This window comes from Ambystoma mexicanum, chromosome 3q, assembly GCF_040938575.1.
Source record: "Ambystoma mexicanum isolate Mex_15411 chromosome 3q, UKY_AmexF1_1, whole genome shotgun sequence".
NCBI classification, from domain to species: Eukaryota; Metazoa; Chordata; class Amphibia; order Caudata; family Ambystomatidae; genus Ambystoma; species Ambystoma mexicanum.
The window spans coordinates 1263159966-1263178270 of record NC_090926.1 but is presented as its reverse complement, the minus strand read 5'-3'; the positions used below and the strand labels follow the sequence as shown (position 1 = coordinate 1263178270).

General features: G+C 48.4%; 1 protein-coding gene across 3 annotated transcripts in view; it reads left to right on the top strand.

Annotated features, from left to right (window-relative positions):
* Positions 1 to 18305, top strand: part of SLC44A2 (solute carrier family 44 member 2 (CTL2 blood group)) — a 427809-nt gene that overhangs the window by 332989 nt on the left and 76515 nt on the right. For all 3 annotated transcript variants that reach the window (XM_069604292.1, XM_069604291.1, XM_069604293.1), the window contains exons 14-19: positions 3233 to 3317; positions 5654 to 5916; positions 6988 to 7082; positions 7932 to 8035; positions 9426 to 9499; positions 11062 to 11132. In XM_069604292.1, the coding sequence (XP_069460393.1) occupies positions 3233 to 3317; positions 5654 to 5916; positions 6988 to 7082; positions 7932 to 8035; positions 9426 to 9499; positions 11062 to 11132 (692 nt within the window). The remainder of the gene's footprint in view (positions 1 to 3232; positions 3318 to 5653; positions 5917 to 6987; positions 7083 to 7931; positions 8036 to 9425; positions 9500 to 11061; positions 11133 to 18305) is intronic.

Sequence of the window (18305 nt, the reverse complement as noted above, 5' to 3'; positions counted from 1 at the left end):
AGCTGCTGGCTCTTGCCCAAACGGAACATGGAGAAAGGGTGGTCTATAAAAAGGCAGCACAATTAGTCTGCAATGAGCAATTTTATGTGGTTTATTGAGACTAGAGAAGGACCATCAAAAGAACATTTTTTTGTAGCGAGAGAAGGCAAGGTGTGAGTGAGAGAGTGGTTGGAGGTAATTTTAGAGTGAGAGTAGGAGGTGAGATGAGCAGGGAAGAGAGAGGAAAGGTGAGAGGCAGGAGCGTGCAGGGGTTGAAGAGGGGAGAGACGAGAGCAGGCATCAAGAGCTGGAGATGTAGAGGAGAACGCCCAGGAGGGAGGAAGAGAGCAGAGGGGAGGGGAGAGGAGAGGAGAGAGAGGGCATCAAGCCCTGGAGATGGAGAGGAGAGCGCCCAGGAGGAAGGAAGAGAGCAGAGGGGAGAGAAGAGAGAGGGCATCAAGACCTGGAGATGGAGAGGAGAGCGCCCAGGAGGAAGGAAGAGGGCAGAGGGGAGAGAAGAGAGAGGGCATCAAGACCTGGAGATGGAGAGCGCCCAGGAGGAAGGAAGAGAGCAGATGGGAGGCAAAAGAGAGCGGGCATCAAGCCCTGGAGATGGAGAGGAGAGTGGCCAGGGAGGAGGAAGAGAGCAGAGGGGAGGGGAGAGGAAAGAGAGGGCATCAAGACCTGGAGATGGAGAGGAGAGCGCCCAGGAGGAAGGGAGAGACGAGAGCAAGCATCAAGCCCTGGAGATGGGGAGCCGCCAGGAGGAAGCAAGAGAGTGGGAAGAGGGAGAATGAACAAGATCAGGCCAGGAGATGGAGTGTGGACAGGAGAGCCGACCCGGACCCGCTGTGTGGAAAGAGAAAGGCGAGGAGAGTGAGGAAAAGGTTGAGATGCTATGTGGAGGTCCACGCACCTCTTCATTATTCTACTGTGTCAACTTAGTTTCCCGGGAGGAGTCCAGAGTTGGCAAAGCGGTGCTACGCGCACTGTTTGTATGAGGTGAGACTGTTCCAAGGGTTAAGGGATTGTACTTCTGTTGAGTGTTGCCACCGCCTGTGGTTGTGTAATGTTGTGCTGCTGGGTATTCTTTATTCACGAGCATGTGAATCCATGCTGGAGAAGGAACAAGTTCCTTACCTGTTACTGCTGTTCTCCAGCATGGGTCTGGCATGGATTCATATGCAAACCCACCCTCCTTCCCCCGTGGTTGTTCTTCTTGGTTCATTCTGTCACTTCATATGCTTTCTAATCTGAAGATGGCCTCCGTGGGCGGGGCTTAGAGGAGACGGTCAGTTAAAATCAGTTTTCCATATGGTGAACGAATAATTATTTGGCAAACCTTTCAGACAAACATCCTGATTTAAGAATTCGAATAAGATGGAAACCACTTTACCAGTCCATATTTCAAACAAATCAATAAGGTTAACCAATTGAAGATGACACATTTCGCCTGAGTGTTGACTATATGAATGATAAGCCATTTCTTTCTACACTAATGTAAATCGCTTGTCGCATGGACAGCCACTGTTTCATCCCTCTCGTTCCCAATGTCTGCTGAGCCACCGGGAACCGGCTTCTATGGGTTCTTTCACTTCTGGCTGTCCGGTCCCACTCCAAGGAAGAGCCGCTAGTGTTCTTTGTGGCTGTAGGGGGTTGTCATTAGTCCTGGGTTTAAGTCCGTGGGTGACCGGATCTCTTAAATCACACTGCAAAAGCGCTGTACTCGCTGGGTTGTTTCGGACTTCCAGAACCATATTTTGGGGAATACTCAGAGTTAATGTTATTGGGCACGTGTCTAGTGTTTTCACCATTGGTATGATCACAAAGCCCTGTGGGTTGAACACCCTCTGGGGACCGTAGTCTGGTCAGTGTAGAGTAGGGTACTAAGTAGTGCTTGGATGCAATCTGAATGTGTTCAGCCACATCGAATGTTCGTGGCGTGTAGCTGCACACTAATGGTGTGGTGGTTGTGTGCGATCAGTATTATGTGAGCAGTAAGGCCAATTTGACTTGTGGGGGTAGGGAGGGGGGCGGGTGTAGCTGCATGGAACTGGTGCTTGTATATATGAATTGTCCAGCTAGACTGATTTTTCCATGGAGTATAGCTGCGGTCTAAAAGATTGTTCAGGTGCTTGTGTAATTGTGTGTAGCTAGGCCGAATTAATCGAGAGGTATAGCTGCACTCTAGAGAGAGAGTCGGCATATTGGTGTTTGTGGGTATGAGTGCAATTCGAGGAGGTACCTTGTTCCTGATTATTAATGTCAGTTTCCATACCGTCCCGGATTGTCCGTTTCCATACCGTCCCTTCATCTGCCAACTCGCAGGTGCTTGTTTTGTTCTTCGTGGAGCAGTGAATCTACTTGAGACGGCGTGCGCAACAGAGAAAGGGAGAGAGGGAGAAGTGGCATTGGGTGCTAGAGAAATGGGAACTGTCTGCAAATGGCCTTGGGTAGGAGTGCATCATTGCTGGTTGTTTGCATTTCAAGGCCTTCTCCCACCTTCCTTAGATTAACCGACTCCCCTCTAAGATCTCCTACCACCTTACATGACAGATGGGTACCCCCACAGATGGCCAATACAGGCCTAGCCGTTAGCATAACCAAGCCACGACTGAGCTCTGCTCTTTAGTCCTGTCAGACTCGCCCACATCAGCGGTTACCAGACCCAAAACCCTGTAGTATATCAGATCTTTGCGTCTAATCTACTCCCCATTTTCTCCGCCCAGTCCATAGAGAGCAGATTGGCACTCGGAAACGGGTACTTCTGAGTGTCACCTAGCAACACTGGTTTTGCATCTTCCTTTCCCACTGTCCCACTAATGAGCCCCCACCCCTCTTCTCTTACAGCGCCAAGCACAGATAGGCCACCAATGGTGGCAGATAGGCGCTATACAAGTCCACGCACATTACAATGCATTATTTAACTGTTGTGTTGGCCGAAACATGGAACATTAATTAGTTTAGTCGCTTTGGGTGGCCAGGGGGCTAACCACAAGTTTAGAGTAGGATTGAGACTTTTTCTGTTAGCCACATCATTTGTACATTACTTTTTAGAATAGGCCTGGATGCAATCGCGGACTCACATCTGCGCGCTACATGCAGCGGTCTTCTTGTGGGCTGGCTTTTCAGTCCACGTGCTCTGGAGCAGCGCACATGCGAGGTATAGGGCCTCCATGGGAATATGTTTGCACTTGTGTTACCCTTCCGCTTAATGGACACACATGTGGGAAAGACCTTGACATGTTCTCAGATTCCTCTCCACGTCTCAGGAGGCCGTGTACAAAGTCTTCAACGAAACCACATGCGAGTATGCCAGAACGACATGTAACCCAGAGGTAAGATACCGCTTAGAAACCTGAGTGCAGAGCTAATCCAGTCACATTGGTTTCATATTTAGACAAGACTGTGCAATCCCAACACAGGAGAGAAAAAAGCACCTGTACAGTCACATAAAAGGTAAGTCGCTGCACATCTGGATCACAGCACATCATCTTGATAGAAAAGGCCAGATGCATGTTTGTCTGATGCTGTCATGCGCAGTAGAGGCTGCATGCTCCGCTAGAGGGAGCTGTTGCCTTAGGATGTACAGCGGCCCAATTTGCCTAGCTTTGCCCGTTTTCAACACTAGAGGGAGCTGTTGTCTTGGGGATATATACTGGGTGTACGGTTAATGAAAACCTGCCCTTTGACCCATGTACACTGGCTAGTACACTAGTCATTCATAATTAATTTCTATAAATGATCCCATAGATGACATCCAACGCATTCAGCTCAGGTCAGGTTATCCCAAGGAGCGAGCGAGCGAGGGAGGGGCGAGAGTGTCTGGGGGCACTGCCAGCTACTGCTATGAGCACATTCTGTAATAATAAAGCAGCTCTCCCTTGTTCCCTCGGTGTGCAATCCTGCCCAGCTATAATGACTGTGGCGAATCACACCCACTGCAGCCCTTCAGAGATGCAAGTCTTTCTTCCCTTTCTAGCGTCATGTGACCCAGTCTTTGGTGAAGCAGAGTTCACGAAGCTCACTGGGAGGAAGTGAGATTTGTATTCTGCGGGCATTGCTGAATCTGTCCCCATGAGTAGGGGAGAGCAAGGGAAGATGTGGGGGAACCTCGCCCACATGAGGCTGCTGTAGAAGAAATTGGAATTTGTGAAGGATCCAGTGGATCCCACCAGTGACCAGGCGGGATCCACTGACCATGGATTGGGCAATGTAAAACCCTGACTGGAGAAGACGGAACGATTTCAGCTCTGAGAACAAGGTCTTGTGCTAAAGCAGTCTGTGAAAGAGACTGAAAAGGCCAGAGCAAGCGCGCTCACCGGCCTTGCAAGTGCCTCTGAGCGCCAGTGCCCAGAGGAGCAAGTGCAAACTGCAGAGCGCTCCTGCCAGGCAGATTGACCAAAGCAGGTGGACTACAGCTACTTGGTAGGTGCCATGGAGCACAGTGAGGGGGAAAGCATTTGATCCCTGAAACACTGCATGTTGGTGCCACCAAGTGTTAAATCCCGCAGCGGACTGTGAAGGGGCTTGAGCTCTGAAGATTGTATTTCATAAAAACTCAATGTTCGAGCCAACAGAAATGGGGAACCGAGATAAAATCCACAGCAAGCCAAGATGCCCCTTTTCTAGAACTGAGATCTTGGTTGTGCGGGGGATGGGGGGGTCCGTCTACCATCCACAAGGACCTGAGAGAAAATGGGACAATTGCCAGAGAGACCAAGACTGGTCAATGGGAGGGTTTTCATAAAGACTCCTCCGTCATCTCTGTATATTGCCACTGAAGGCTCTCCCTTAATGCCAGGCGTCTGACCTCGCATGCTGCGATGACCTGTAGAGATGGGGGGTGGGGGGGGATTGTTTCTATTGCTCCGGAACTTCTTTGCTCCCCCGAGTAGCGACACAGATGAATGGTAGTCAACTGGTCCTACAGATGGGTGGGACTGAAGACCATTCCTGGACAGAGTCATCCAATCCGTGAGCCCCAGACCCTAACCTCCTCCATGGTGGCTGCTGGTAGAAGCAGCAGGGTGCCCCATAGGATATTAACCAACGTGGGAACCTCAGATCGAGACCCTCCATGTGTGTGCATATCGCCTGGTGTTCGACTCGAGCACATGTGCGCATCCTTGACGCGCTCTGTGCCGTTGGATGAGTCGGACGCCTGCTCCCAAGAGGAAGGCTTCACTTCCTCCTCCCATAGATGGGCTTGGAGTGGTGTCCACCTGGACCGATCTTGAGCAATCGGTCATCTGACTTGGCTGGTTCTAATACTGCAGTTGTGTACACATTTGCCCTGGCTGTGTACTGGGGGATACACAGGCATATATGCTTAGAATACCCCTGGCATGGTTAGCCCTTCCCCATTTCGGTGTGTGTTGGGGGATGCCAATGGGTGCCCCTGTTACAGACCTGTTGCAGTGATATTCTAACCCCTCCCCACCCTCAAACTATTGTGGAGGTTTTCCGAGACCTTTTGGTAGAGTCGATCCAGTTGTTGCCCCATTCCTACTGGCTGGCAACCTTCTTAGCGGCTGCAACCTTATTTCTAGGACTCTGCTTCAGGCGCCTTCACCCACATCACCTGCATTTACATGTTTTTTTTTTTTTGTTTTTTTACCCAGCACGCTTTCTCCCACTTGTGAACTGCTTTCTCCGCTTGCATTTCTTGCAGACGTTCAACACTACCAACATCACCAAGACGTGCCCAGATGCCCGCTGCCTCTTTGCCTTCTACGGCGGCGAGAGTTACTACCACAAGTACCTCATCTTCTTCCAGATCTACAACGCCTTCATGTTCCTGTGGCTCGCCAACTTCGTCATCGCCCTGGGGCAGGTCACCCTGGCGGGGGCCTTCTCCTCCTACTACTGGGCCTTCAACAAGCCGGACGACATGCCCGCCTTCCCCATCTCCGCCTCCATGGGACGCGCGCTCAGGTAATGCTTTCTCGGGAAAGTGGTCCTGGCTGCCTCGAAGTATGTTGACAACCTAACCGGGCTTGTTCATTGCATGTGTGGCTGAGAGACTGTGCACTAATGCCTGGCTCCTCTGTAGCTTTGGCTATACGGTGACTGGCCACTGGGTGTCGCTGCTGCGCTGATATGGCCCGTTTCCTGCAGGATCTACGCCATTGTCATACAGCAACTGTCCAGAGGGTGTCACTCTATCTCCATTGTCCTTTTCCATCAGGACTTCAGCCAATGCCATGCTCTAGCAGGCCACTAGGTGTCACTGCTGTGATAGATGGGGTGGTGTCTTAGATATTTACAAGTTTTAAAAGACCCCTTCAAACACTCTGAATGGGGGCATAGATACAAAAAGGGTTTCTTCCAACCCTGGCATTTCAATTGCCCACCTTTCTGCTTCAAAGGGCCAATTATGAGTTCAGTTGTGTTTTTCTATTTAGCATTGTATCCCATGTACGTATTTCTGAGACCTGACGCGCGTGCGTGCGTGCGTGCGTGCGCCAGAAGAAAATGCTCTCGAGTCTAGCTCCTGGCATGGCAGCCATATTGTTTGTAGCTTTCAGTTGGAGGGTTGTTCAACTCCAAGCCTCGATGGACGGATCCATGTCAGGTTTTCAGGATACCCCTCATTAATATTCATGATAAATGTGCATACAATGATTCTAAATGTATGCAAAACCTCTACATTTGAAGATGCACCAGGTTTAGTTCACCTGTCACCGTGTTACATGCTTGTAGTTTACAGATGGCATCAGAACATGGCGCCGTTGCCTTCATGGGGGCATATTGTTTTGCGATTACTGCACATTGGTGGTGGCCATTCCAACCAAACGAGCGTATGTGTTAGCTTGTCTTGCCCGTCCTGAGTATGTGGGGGACAGATAGAGTACTGCTACAGGTAGCAGGGTGCTAAGCAGTGATGGAAGTTTACCCAAAAAGTAGCGGAACTGTCCCCCCCCCTCTCTTCCCCCCCATCCGTTCCCTCTCACTTCGACCACTGGTGCCAAGTGTTCTACTGTTCCTCTCCCTTGTCCTGTGCAGGTATCACACGGGCTCGCTGGCCTTCGGCTCCCTCATCCTCGCCATCGTGCAGCTCATTCGAATCATGCTGGAATATCTGGACCACAAGCTGAAAGGTAACAGGAACCCCCTTCCCCCCCGACCCCCCTGTGACACACATAACCGTGAGAAATGGGGGACATGGGCACGTGCGCCGCAGGTTTCGGAGCCGGAAGCGCAGAGCTCTGTAGTGCGGTGCTACACTACTCTCTGTGCAATAGCTGACGTGCATTTTGGTTGGCAGCATTAGTAAATGGAGCGATGGCCTGATTGTGCCTGCTGCTGCACTGTCACTCCCACTGCACACCCAACTATCACTTACTGCTCTGAAATGGCTTCACAGACTTGGGACCAACCGTTTCCGCCAGTGTAAGTTGTTTTAGCCGAACAAAGTATGGATACCACTGCCGGAGGGAGGGGCAGAGGGCTTGGCCTCATGGAAGCAGGCTGTCCTCATCCCTTGCTTGTGAGGCTGGCAGTTGGTAGGTAATGCCCCAGGGGAGATCTGGGACACTAAAAACATGGGTCAAACATAGGGGTATACAATAGCAATTTTTGGTAGCGAGGCTGCACCCTCAGCCTGGACTCTGTAGGAGGCAGATGAGCGATCGCGGATTACTCCAGTCTGTGGATGCAGCCAGCATGCGGTCTGACCTGGATCCGGTCTGCGAAAGGGCACAGGCCTCAATGCATGTGTTTGGGGTGTCATCAGTTGTGTTTTTTTTATTTATTTATTTATTTTTTGGGGGGTACCAAACATTGATGAACTTGTGCCCTCTGCTCCCGAAATGCGGAATTTGAGGTCATGGCATAAGACGGTGAGAGGCGGGTTCTTAAAATTGAGTGGATCGAATTCGCTGACTTTTCTTTTTTCTTCTTCTTAATCTATTTTTTTTTGCTTGGTTTCTGGGGTTCCCCTCCCCAAGGGGCTGAAAACAAGTGCGCCCGGTTCCTCCTCTGCTGTCTGAAGTGCTGCTTCTGGTGCCTTGAGAAGTTCATCAAGTTTCTGAACAGGAACGCTTACATCATGGTGAGTGTGGGAGGAGTGCAGCGGTGCCTTTCAGGCCTGCCTGGGGGGGGTGGGGGGGGGTGTGTATCTGCATGCTGGTGCGGGGTGCTGTGCATGGGCAAAGCCTGACCGGTGGTTTGCATTGTCCCAGCATCCTAAGCAGTCTCGCTCTACCTACGTTTTTCACTGTAGTTGTGGGTTAAGGGGTAAAAAGGGACTGAAGTGGGGTTTGGGGTAGTAGTGAAGGGGCTGGACGGAACCCCACCCCAATATAGAAAAATGTTGAAATAATCCATTTGAAGCAAATTATCTCGTGACATCGGATGGAGTGTACATGGCCTATGTGGGTCCCAGTACACCCTTGGATATGTTGGGGAAACGCAGAAGCAACCGTTACAGCCATGTGCAGGGATATCCTATAGAGTGAGCAGCCGTGATCTATACACTAAATTCCCTGGTGTATCACTGGTGACTCCTAAAGTCACAGCTCTGGGCATGAAACTCCAGGGACCCATGTTGGCACCATGCAGTAGTTGGTAAATACCAAATATCACTAGGAAACTGGCAAATATCCCATAGACAAGCAGAGGTTGTGTGTTTATTGGAATGCTCGTCAGCGCTACCATTTAATGGACGTCGGCGCAGTTGCGAACGCCTGACGAATGCATGGCAGCCGGCAGGAAAGAGGACAAGCACAGCATGCAGAGTTACCCAGATTGTGTGAAGAATGTCCATGGCGACTGTCCAGTTCCAACGCCTGTGAATCTCCCTTGCGTTTGATGAAAAGTCAAACCTCGCAGCGAGAGGCAGTCGCTGCGCTGTAGCTGGACATTGGAGAGGAATCGGCTGGACGGTGTCCTAAAGACACAACTATTAGGACTGCTTTTCTATACTTTGACCTGGTGGACAGATGTATAGAAGGCCAACCTATATTGTGACAGGGACAACTCTGGGGAGCTGTAGCCAAACCAGTTCGAGTAACAGTGACGGGCGGTCCAGGCTAAGTTCTTCAGAGGTGGTGAGCTTGTCCACAATGAGGTCGCAATGGGATTACACTTAGGATGTATAAAAAGACCATTATCATTTATTGTCCAAAACACACTATAGAAAAATGACTACTAGCAAGTAGAGTTCTCACACAACACTGATAAAAATAGATGCATGTATACATTCACTTATAGGGCACAATATATATCACAAACTCCTGCAAGGGAAAGGTTAGAATAGTATTATGCACTCATGGTCCACAGAGAATGATCCCAAATTTAAATTGTCCAGCCCCAAGTTGTCTGGGGCCTTCTACCCAATAGTTCAGGTATGTTTGCGTTTGTGAATGTGGAGCTACAATGGATCAGGGCCGCCCCACGCTGCACACATCTTCCCCCGCTAACCCTAGCTCTTTTTATTCCAGATTGCTATTTATGGGACCAATTTCTGTACCTCTGCCCGGAACGCCTTCTTCCTGCTGATGAGGAACATTATCCGGTGAGCAGGGGCCGGGGGTATTCAGACACACTGGTGCGGAATGGAGGGGTTCATCTTGAGAAGCATCAGAATGAAGATCCCCCGTGTCACAGGGGGGAGGGGTTCAAGAGTAATTGGAGGAGAAGAACTGCCCAGGGCTGTTAATGGCAAGAGACTCAAACATCTGGAAGGGGGGGGGGTGCTTCAGCGCAGGTCCCATGCGTCGTGAAGGTAGTGGGCTCTGGGGGCGCTATCGGGAGCACAGTTCATGGTGAGAGGTTTTCTCTCCTAGATGAAGGTCCCCAGTGTTATGAAGTGAGGGGCTTCATGCGGAGGGGGGAATCGCGACCTGGGGTTCAGAATGGATGGGCCCAGTATTCTGAAGGGTGCTCCATCGAGAGGGAGGTCCCATCTATAGTGAGATTGGGTCTGGTGGAAGGTGACTTTCAGACGGAGAGGCCCGAATGTCCTGAGGAAGTGGGGTCTGAGGGCTTCCGGAGAAATGAGTTATACGTAAGTAACAATACTTGGAAACGTCATCAAATCTATTCATATGGTATGATATGTCATTTATAACGCGCCTGTGCACAAGGGTTTCTAGGTGCGACAAGACAAGGGATGGAAGACAAACGATCTTACTAGGCCTTGTGCCATTTGGACTGTGCAAGTCCGACAATGCTAAAAGCAGGGGGCAAACTCTTAGCCTAGAGGATTAGTGGAAATGGGTGCAAATTGGTGACCAGGCTCGATTGGTAATTGCGGCTATGAAAATGTTGGAATTTGTCCTGTCTGCTGATTAAGATTTGGAAACTTTGCTTATTAGGATCCCATTCAAAGGGAATCATCCTGACCTTTGCTGTATTTGAAAGGATCCCATTTTTGACATTTGACTTGCCCAATTCCCTAATGCACAAAGTGAAACTGTGGCGTGTTCGTCCTTCCGGGTCCCAAGTAGAACCCTGCAGCAGCATATTGTGACTGGATTCTGAACCTGAAGAGGGTTCTAGCTCCTGGTGCCATCATTGGCAGAAGGAAGAGGATCAGAGAAGGCGTGAACCGCGTTGTCGCCTATTTAGTCTTGAAACATCTTTGTTGCCTTTTATGGGGTTGTGTGTGTGTGCGCTTCTCCCTTTTTATTTGCATGTGGGGTGCAAGATCAGTTTGCACTGATCACAGCAGTGAGGGTCTACTCCGTGCAGACCACCCACCGTCTTCCTTTTTATTACATTGATGTCGACCCTTGGCGGTGGTCGGAGAATTTCTATTAAAAATGTAGTGTCTTGCTCTGGCAAGGGTAGGCAATGTTCAGCTCGCCAAATGGGTTAGCCTAGGACTCTCACGCCATGACCCCTCATCATTGGCTCCACTGGATACAGCTGGGGGGGGGGGGGGGGAGTTCTAGGTCCACCGCATGTTGCCCAAATGTGTTCAATGTTGTTGGATGTCATTTGTCTTTTGCTATGAACCTTTGTCGCGTATAGTGTGGCTGTAGATGGCTGATGTCGCTTTATGTTGCTTGTCCAACTTCTCCCCCTTTAACAGCTGTGTCTACTGGGCTCTGACTCTTCGTTTTTCTCTTTCAGGGTGGCAGTCCTGGACAAAGTAACGGATTTCCTGCTTTTCCTGGGGAAACTCTTGGTTGTGGGATGTGTGGGTAAGGAATCCCCTTTGCTTTATACTCTGACACACAGTAGTGTAAATAAAAAGTCATACATACCCCCCCTTCATTCCGCTTCATCCAGGATAGTGATCCCTAAAACCATTCATTTAAAGAGGCTCCATGGACCTCTGAATCCAATGGCAGGATTGGCTGGTCACAGATCTGATGAGGAGTGAAGGCCCCTGGAGGCTGGCGCGCCCCACGCCTGTGAGCACCTTATATCCCCAATTGCCCCGTGGTGGTCACGCCATTGTGTCTCGGGAAGCCTTCAGCATCTTTGACACAGTCGATTGATACGTCCCTGAATCACCTTCAGAACAGCCTTCATTGCATCCAAGGCTGTGGCCGCTCCGGGTGTACCGTTCCTAGCGATTCGATGGGATGCAACATTGCGAGCCTGGAAACCAAAAAATGAGAACCTGATGGAGTAGGCTTTCTCTTCTTACACTCCTTACTGTGGAATAGATTCCCACCAGACATCCGCACTCTTCCAAATCTCTGAAAGGTCAGGATTGAACAGTTCCTCCGCTAGTACCGCTAACCACAGAGCACCCGCTTAACCAATCCACATGTCTTGTCAAGACGGATCCCATCTTGCCAGTACCATCCTCCTACTGTGTACCTTTGCCACCTTTAGGGTTTTCCTGCAGGCAAAGATAATGGGCCTATCCATTGTTTGTTTATTTTATTTATATAGCGCTCCAGACCCAGGAGTAAAAGGGCGCTTAAGGACAGGTTACAAAAGTACAATATACATAGAATTTGCAGTTATACATTTAACGAAGAGAAACATGTACAATAAATACAGTCAAAGGTAGTTAGAACTAGCAGTTAAACATTTGTGGCATCTACAGTGTATACATGGGGTTTCCTGTTTTAGGGGTTTCTTTTTTTTTTTTTTTACATCCGGGGGTGTTTTTCCAGTGTTTTCAAAAAATTTCAGAATCTGTTTATCAGTGTTTTCCCGTTTGCCCCTTTCAAAAAATCACGGATACCTGTTTTTTCCGGTGTAAACACAGAAGTGTTCTTTTATTGTTTCAACATTTAAAAGAGTTGACGATGGAGGTGGGACTTGAACCCACAATCCCCAGCCTTATCCATTAGGCAACTCATTTATATTATAATTTATATTCTATAAAACACAGTGCATAGAATTTACGCAATTGGCCAATTCAAAGCAATTGCTAAGGATTGGTGCATGTCAGGACTATTGGGCCTATTTTGTGATCATCTTCATTTCCATCTGTACAAAGCACCAGTATAAACAAGTTATTTAGAAGACAGAACATCGGAGGCCAAACGAAAACTGTTACAATACACGATGGCGAAGCGTAGCAACCCCCACACTGCATACCCTCTTCAGTTAAAAGGGATAAATATGAACTGCGGAAGGGTTTGTGTTGCAGGAGTTTTTCCTTTCTTTATCTTCGCTCACTGCAACATCATATGTAGGGTGTGTTCTCCAAACTCAAAGACCTGCTTTACATGTTGACCTGGTGTCTTCATGATTTTGTTGTTTTTGCCTTGGGGTGTTCATTTTGTGTGTGACTGGGTGTTCACTCAATCTATCACGGTCAGATCAGAGCTCACCCATCAAGTGGCCCAGTCAGTGGTCGAAGTTGGTGGGAGCGGTCGGGAGCGCTGCTCCTCTACTTCTTTTAATGAGGTTTTACTGTTCCTATACTTTTATTTTAAAAAGAAACCGTTCTGGTGCGGCACCAGAGGCAGTAACAGTCCTCCCCACATCCCGCTACAAAGCCACGGCCCGGTTTTATTTATTTATTTGGGCAATGTTGGACAGGTCCATGGACCTGATTTATTTCTGCAATGCAGAAATAAATTAATCAGGTCCACGGATCCGACCAACATTGCCCAAATAAATAAAGCGGGTCGTATTTATTTCTGCAATCAACATCGCAGAAATAAAGTAATCGGGTGCCCAACACCAAACCCAGACGGCCCGCTCAGGAGTTTAGCCCCGCCCCGCACCACTTCTACTGCCAAAGAAAACACAAGACTAAACACAAGGCAGCACCCTCAGCACTTTCCCCTGCAGCCAGTTGGAAAGGAAAGATAGATGTGTGGGATAGATTTGGTTAATTCAAACTTCTGCCACAAGGTGGAATAGTGATTAATAATATCAGTTGAAACAGCTTGCTATAGCCAGGGCTCATTGGCAGTGCATCTGTCTTGAATACAAAACAGTAGTTTGAATCCCGCTCCTGCCACAATTATGTTAAAATTATATAAAATGCAGGGTTTATCGGATTCCCCCGGGGAATAAAACCGGACTCCCTATATATATATACAGTTTGTGATGGGCTTAGTCTAACTTGCGATTGGTTTTATTCAGTAGTCAGCCAATTACTTGTTTCCTAAATAATTGGAAGGATTCGATCGATTTGATGTTCAGAGGCAAGGTATTCCAGAGTTGAGAGGTGAGGACTGTGAAGCTCGAGCCACCGGCTTTTTTTAGTGGTGAATCTGGGCACTGTGAGGCATGGAGTATTAGAGGATCTGGTGATTCTGGTGTTCGGCTTCAAAGTAAATTTGTTAGTGAAGGTATGGAGGGGCTAGGTGGTTTAGGGCTTTGTAGGTGAGGCAAAGAGTTTTTAGGTTGATTTTTTTATTTTTATTATTTTTTTTGTTGTTTTTTTGTTGTACAAAGAGCCATTTGCAGGATATTCTGATGGCAGAAATGTGCTCTCGCCTGGGAATGTTTAGTGCTGCTCGCAGCGCATTGTTTTGGAGAACCTGTAGTTTATGGACTATAGATTGGTTGGCGCCTAGGTAAAGGCTATTGCAATAGTCTAGCTTCGATTGTATGAGAGCGCTGGCCAGCGTGAGGCAACTGTTGGTGGCTAATAAAGGTCTGCAGGCCCTAATTAGTTTCCCGGTGTAGGCGGTGGTTGAAGCAGTCATGTTGACTTGTTTATTGAGGTTGGTATTGGCGTTGAGATAACCTAGGGTTTTCACATTTTTAACAGCGGGGTTGGTGTTACCATCGATGATGATGTTGGTGTAGTCCGGGCTGATCTTCTGTGAGTTGTTGGGTGATCCGACAAGGAGGAGCTCAGTCTTATCATCATTCAGGCATGGATGGCCACACATGGCCTCTGCTTGAATGGAGAAGATTTAGTTAATCCTGGTGACGTTGACACTGTAGTTACCAGTGATGGTGAGGAGTATCTGGGTGTCATCAGTGTAGGCGACACCCAGATGGTCCAGTTTGTCAAAGAGCGGCTTTGTAAAGACGTTATATAAGGTGGGGGAAACACAAGATCCTTGTGGGACACCACAGGTAATGGGGATGGGGTCTGCTGCTGCCGCAGATGAAAAAAACCCTCATGGTTCTGTTGGCTAGGAATGATTGTATCCACATGACAGCAGAAGAGAAGTGGGCAGCAGCTGAGAGGTGGTTGCGGAGTATTTTATGGTCGACCAAGTCGAAAGCTGCTGAGAGGTCTAGAAGTAGGATAGCGGCTTTACCTTTGTCTTTGATGTCATAAATCTGACTCTTGACGTCAACAAGGGTAGTTTCCATTCCATGTTGAGGTCGAAAGCCAGATTGACGCAACCCTAGCAATTGATTGGTCTCTAGGTACTCCTGAATTTGCAGGTAGGCAACTCTATCGAGGATTTTTTGCAGGAAGGGGACCGTAATGATGGGCCTGTAATTAGTGGGAATGGCAGGGTCTAGGGATTGTTTTTTTAGGAGGGGGAGAACCCATGAGTTTTCAGGTTGTTGGGTACAGAGTTGGTGGATAAGGATAGGTTTATTAGCTTGGAGATGAAGGGGGGAAAGGTCTCTCGCTGCATCTTTGATGATCTGGGCGGGGCAGCTGTCTCCTTTGCAATTTGAGGGCTTGAGGGATGTTATAATTTTTTGGACTTCTGGTATAGTGACCTTTTTGAACTTTAAGCTAGTGGTGATATTGGTAGGGGTGGCTATGATGGGGGTGGAGGAATTACTGTTGGAAAGTTGTAGTCGTTTGGCCTCGTTTTTTAGTTTGGAGGCCAGCGATTTTGTTGGCAAGGGCATTTTGGATGCTAGTGCATCAAAGTTTGTCTTTCAAACAAGTGTCCGTCGGTGGGTTAGGATTTTCTAATTCCTTCAGAATGGTGAAGAGTTCCATGGCACAGGATCCTGCATTGTTTATTCTGACATTGTAAGCTTCCATTTTAGTACGGATTATCTCTTTTTTTGTAAAGGGAGGAGATATTTGTGTGATTGGTTTTATTTTCAGTTGATGTAGTTGTTTTCCATAAGGTTTCCAACTTGGCTTTCCTTTTTCTGAGTGTTTTGAGTTCAGGTGTATACCATGAGTTCAGATGAGCTCTGGGTTTACCTTTGCATAATTTTAGTGGGGCAACGGCATCAATGGCGTTCGTCATGGTGTCATTGTAGGTACTGACTAGTAGGTTGAGGTCAGGAGGGGGAGAACCAGAGGTGTAAGGGTATCCGCAGTAATGTTGCGCTTATTTCTGGTTAGACAGGCTGGTGCGTGGGGACACTGTTTGGGGTTAGGGTTAGTAATGCTGATGTCGAATGGTATGCGGAAGTGGTCAGTCCATGCAAGAGGTTGGGGGGCTTTTCAGATGATGTTGCAATTATGGGCTGCGACCCAGTCAATGGTTTGGCCTTTCTGATGGGTGGGTCGAGTGTAGTCATGCTCAGATAGTGCATTAGCATGGTGAGGAAGCAGGGGTGTCGTTAGGGTCATTGTACCCTAGATTAAAGTCTCCTAGAATATTTTGTGAGAGAGGTTTGGAGTTCTCGGCTATTAGGGAGGTAATGTCTTCCTTGAAGGTACCTGTGGGACCTGGGGGCCTGTATATTAGTTGCAGGGTAATTGTACTCTTAGGGGTAGTTTGTATTTTGATAGTGAGATGCTCACATGATTTTAGTGGAAGGGAGCTAACAGATCTAAAGTCTAGTGAGGATTTAAATTTGAAAGCTACACCTCCTCCGCGAGCATTGGGTCTATCGGCTCTGAGGATAGAGTAATTGTCGGGAACAGCAAGGGTTAAATAGGGTCCTGCTGCCTAATGTAACCAATTTTCTGTGGTTGCAAGGAAGTCGAGATCTGCTGAGAGGATAATGTCAACGATTTCGGTGGGATGAGCAACAAGGGATCTGACAGTAAGTAGAGCCCCTTTTAGAGAGGCGGTGTTGGCTGTGTTCTTATTGGTAGCCTTAGTCATAGATGTTGCAGGTGACTTGCTAAGTGTAGTGTGGAGTCTAGAGCCTAGTCTGTTGTTACGGGTAAGGAGGTTAGGGTTGGCTGAGGGCCGGTATCTTGGTGGCTTGGGAGGGTTAGGGTTAGTGTCGGTGTGGTCATCTTTAGAAGGGTTGTGAGTGTGGGGTAGGGTGCTGTCTGCGATGGCGCAGACTTTTGCGGTGTGGTGTCATTAGACACTGTGGGGGAAGGGTGGCAAGGTAGGCAGGAAAGGTGTGGGACAGGGGATGGGGTGGTGTCTTGGGCAGCCAAGTTTGGCTAGTCCATTACTGAATGATATGCAACTGTTTCCGCTGCATGGTGTAGGGTTGTTCATGACACAAAAGGGAACATGATAATGAGCCAAGAGAGCATAAATGTGAATACAAAGTAGGCAGGGCTGTTAAGCTGTGGAAGGTAAGAGGTACTGTGGGCTGGATTTAAGCAGGGAAGCACAGTAGGCACTTACAGGTATGTCGGTGTAAGCAGGTTTGGCTTAACTGTAGTTAACAGAGCAGTTAGAATAGAAATGCTAGTGGTCTGAGAGGTGGGCCTATTCAGTAGTACAAGTAACAAGCAGGAATAGGCTAATTCGAATTTGCTGATAGTATGCAGAAATGGGCAGATTCAATTTTGGTAATACAATGCAAAAATGGGCTGATTTGAGTTTGCTGATGGTATGCGGTGCAAGAACCACCGAGTATAGATTTAAATCAAGCGGAAGAAATATCTAGCAGAATTACAAGATACAAATTATGCGTTGACATTATAAGACCGTTTGTAGGCACAATGCGCCGAGCAATGGGAGCAGTAAGACAGCAGTGCAAGATACTGGGGTATTGGAATTGCATAGAGCTGTTAAACTTAGATCAGCGAGTTTAGTGATTGACTTGATGCAGTAGGGTGTGGTATGGTAAGTTGTTTGCTTCTAGTCAAGTAAGCGACCTGTAGTTCGGAAGCATCGGAGTCTGGGGCAAATGAGGAAAAGAGTTTGTGCTGTGGCTGGAGGGTGAGGTTGGAGGTTGCAAAGTTAGGTCAGGCAGGGATAGAAGTTCAAAAGTGGTCGGGGGATAGTTCAAGTCTGCGGCTGCAGGAGATGGGCAGTATTATGGAAGAGAGCAGCACGTTTACCCTGTTAGATGGAAGAACACATGGGAGAGGCAGGGGTCGTGGCCTTAGGCTCGACGGCGTATACAGGCTCGAGACAGGCACTGTGCCTTCGTTGTGTGCCTTAATTCATGGGCCGGCTCCAAGCCTGCCGTCTCGTGGCTGGCTACAAATGTGGGAGAGGAGCCAATCACATTGCGCGCAGTGCTTTGGGGCCGGATAGGTGGTTGTGGAGATGGCGGTCGGCCATCTTGGAAGGTGGAAAACCTTGTGTCTTCAGGTGGAGGATAGATGCACTCTCAGTGCAGCAAGAGGGCAGATCCTGGTGAAGATGGGGTAGCTGGGCAGCTGTGAACTGACCAGCTGTCCAGTATAGACTGTGTTCTGTCTTATGAAGCGCAACTTCTTGTGACCTGATCCGCTCTCCTCAATAGAAGTCTGTGTGAATGAGGATAGTCACTTTTGGACTTTTCTTGATGTTTGTTCTGCTAGAACCCCTATTTAACTACAAGAGTGCTTTCAAGATGGCCAGAAGGGGCAGTGGTCGGCTGTGGTCTGTTGCAACAAATCTACCTGCTCTTTGCGAAGGCGCTGTCCTTTTTTTTTTGCTAACCATTTTCTTTGAAACCATAGTGATCAGTATTTGATTCCTGTTGCATGATCCCTTGCTCAATCGGCCCTTCCCAGAAGCCTTAGAAAGGCAGATTTCTTTGTCATGAGATTTTCTCAGGGTTTTCAAATTCTTTAAAACTTACCTAGACCTGCAGGTCGAGTAACTTAGTTCAGTTACACAGCCTGTGAGAAAGGCACTCATGCCATGGCGATGGGTGACACAAACTTT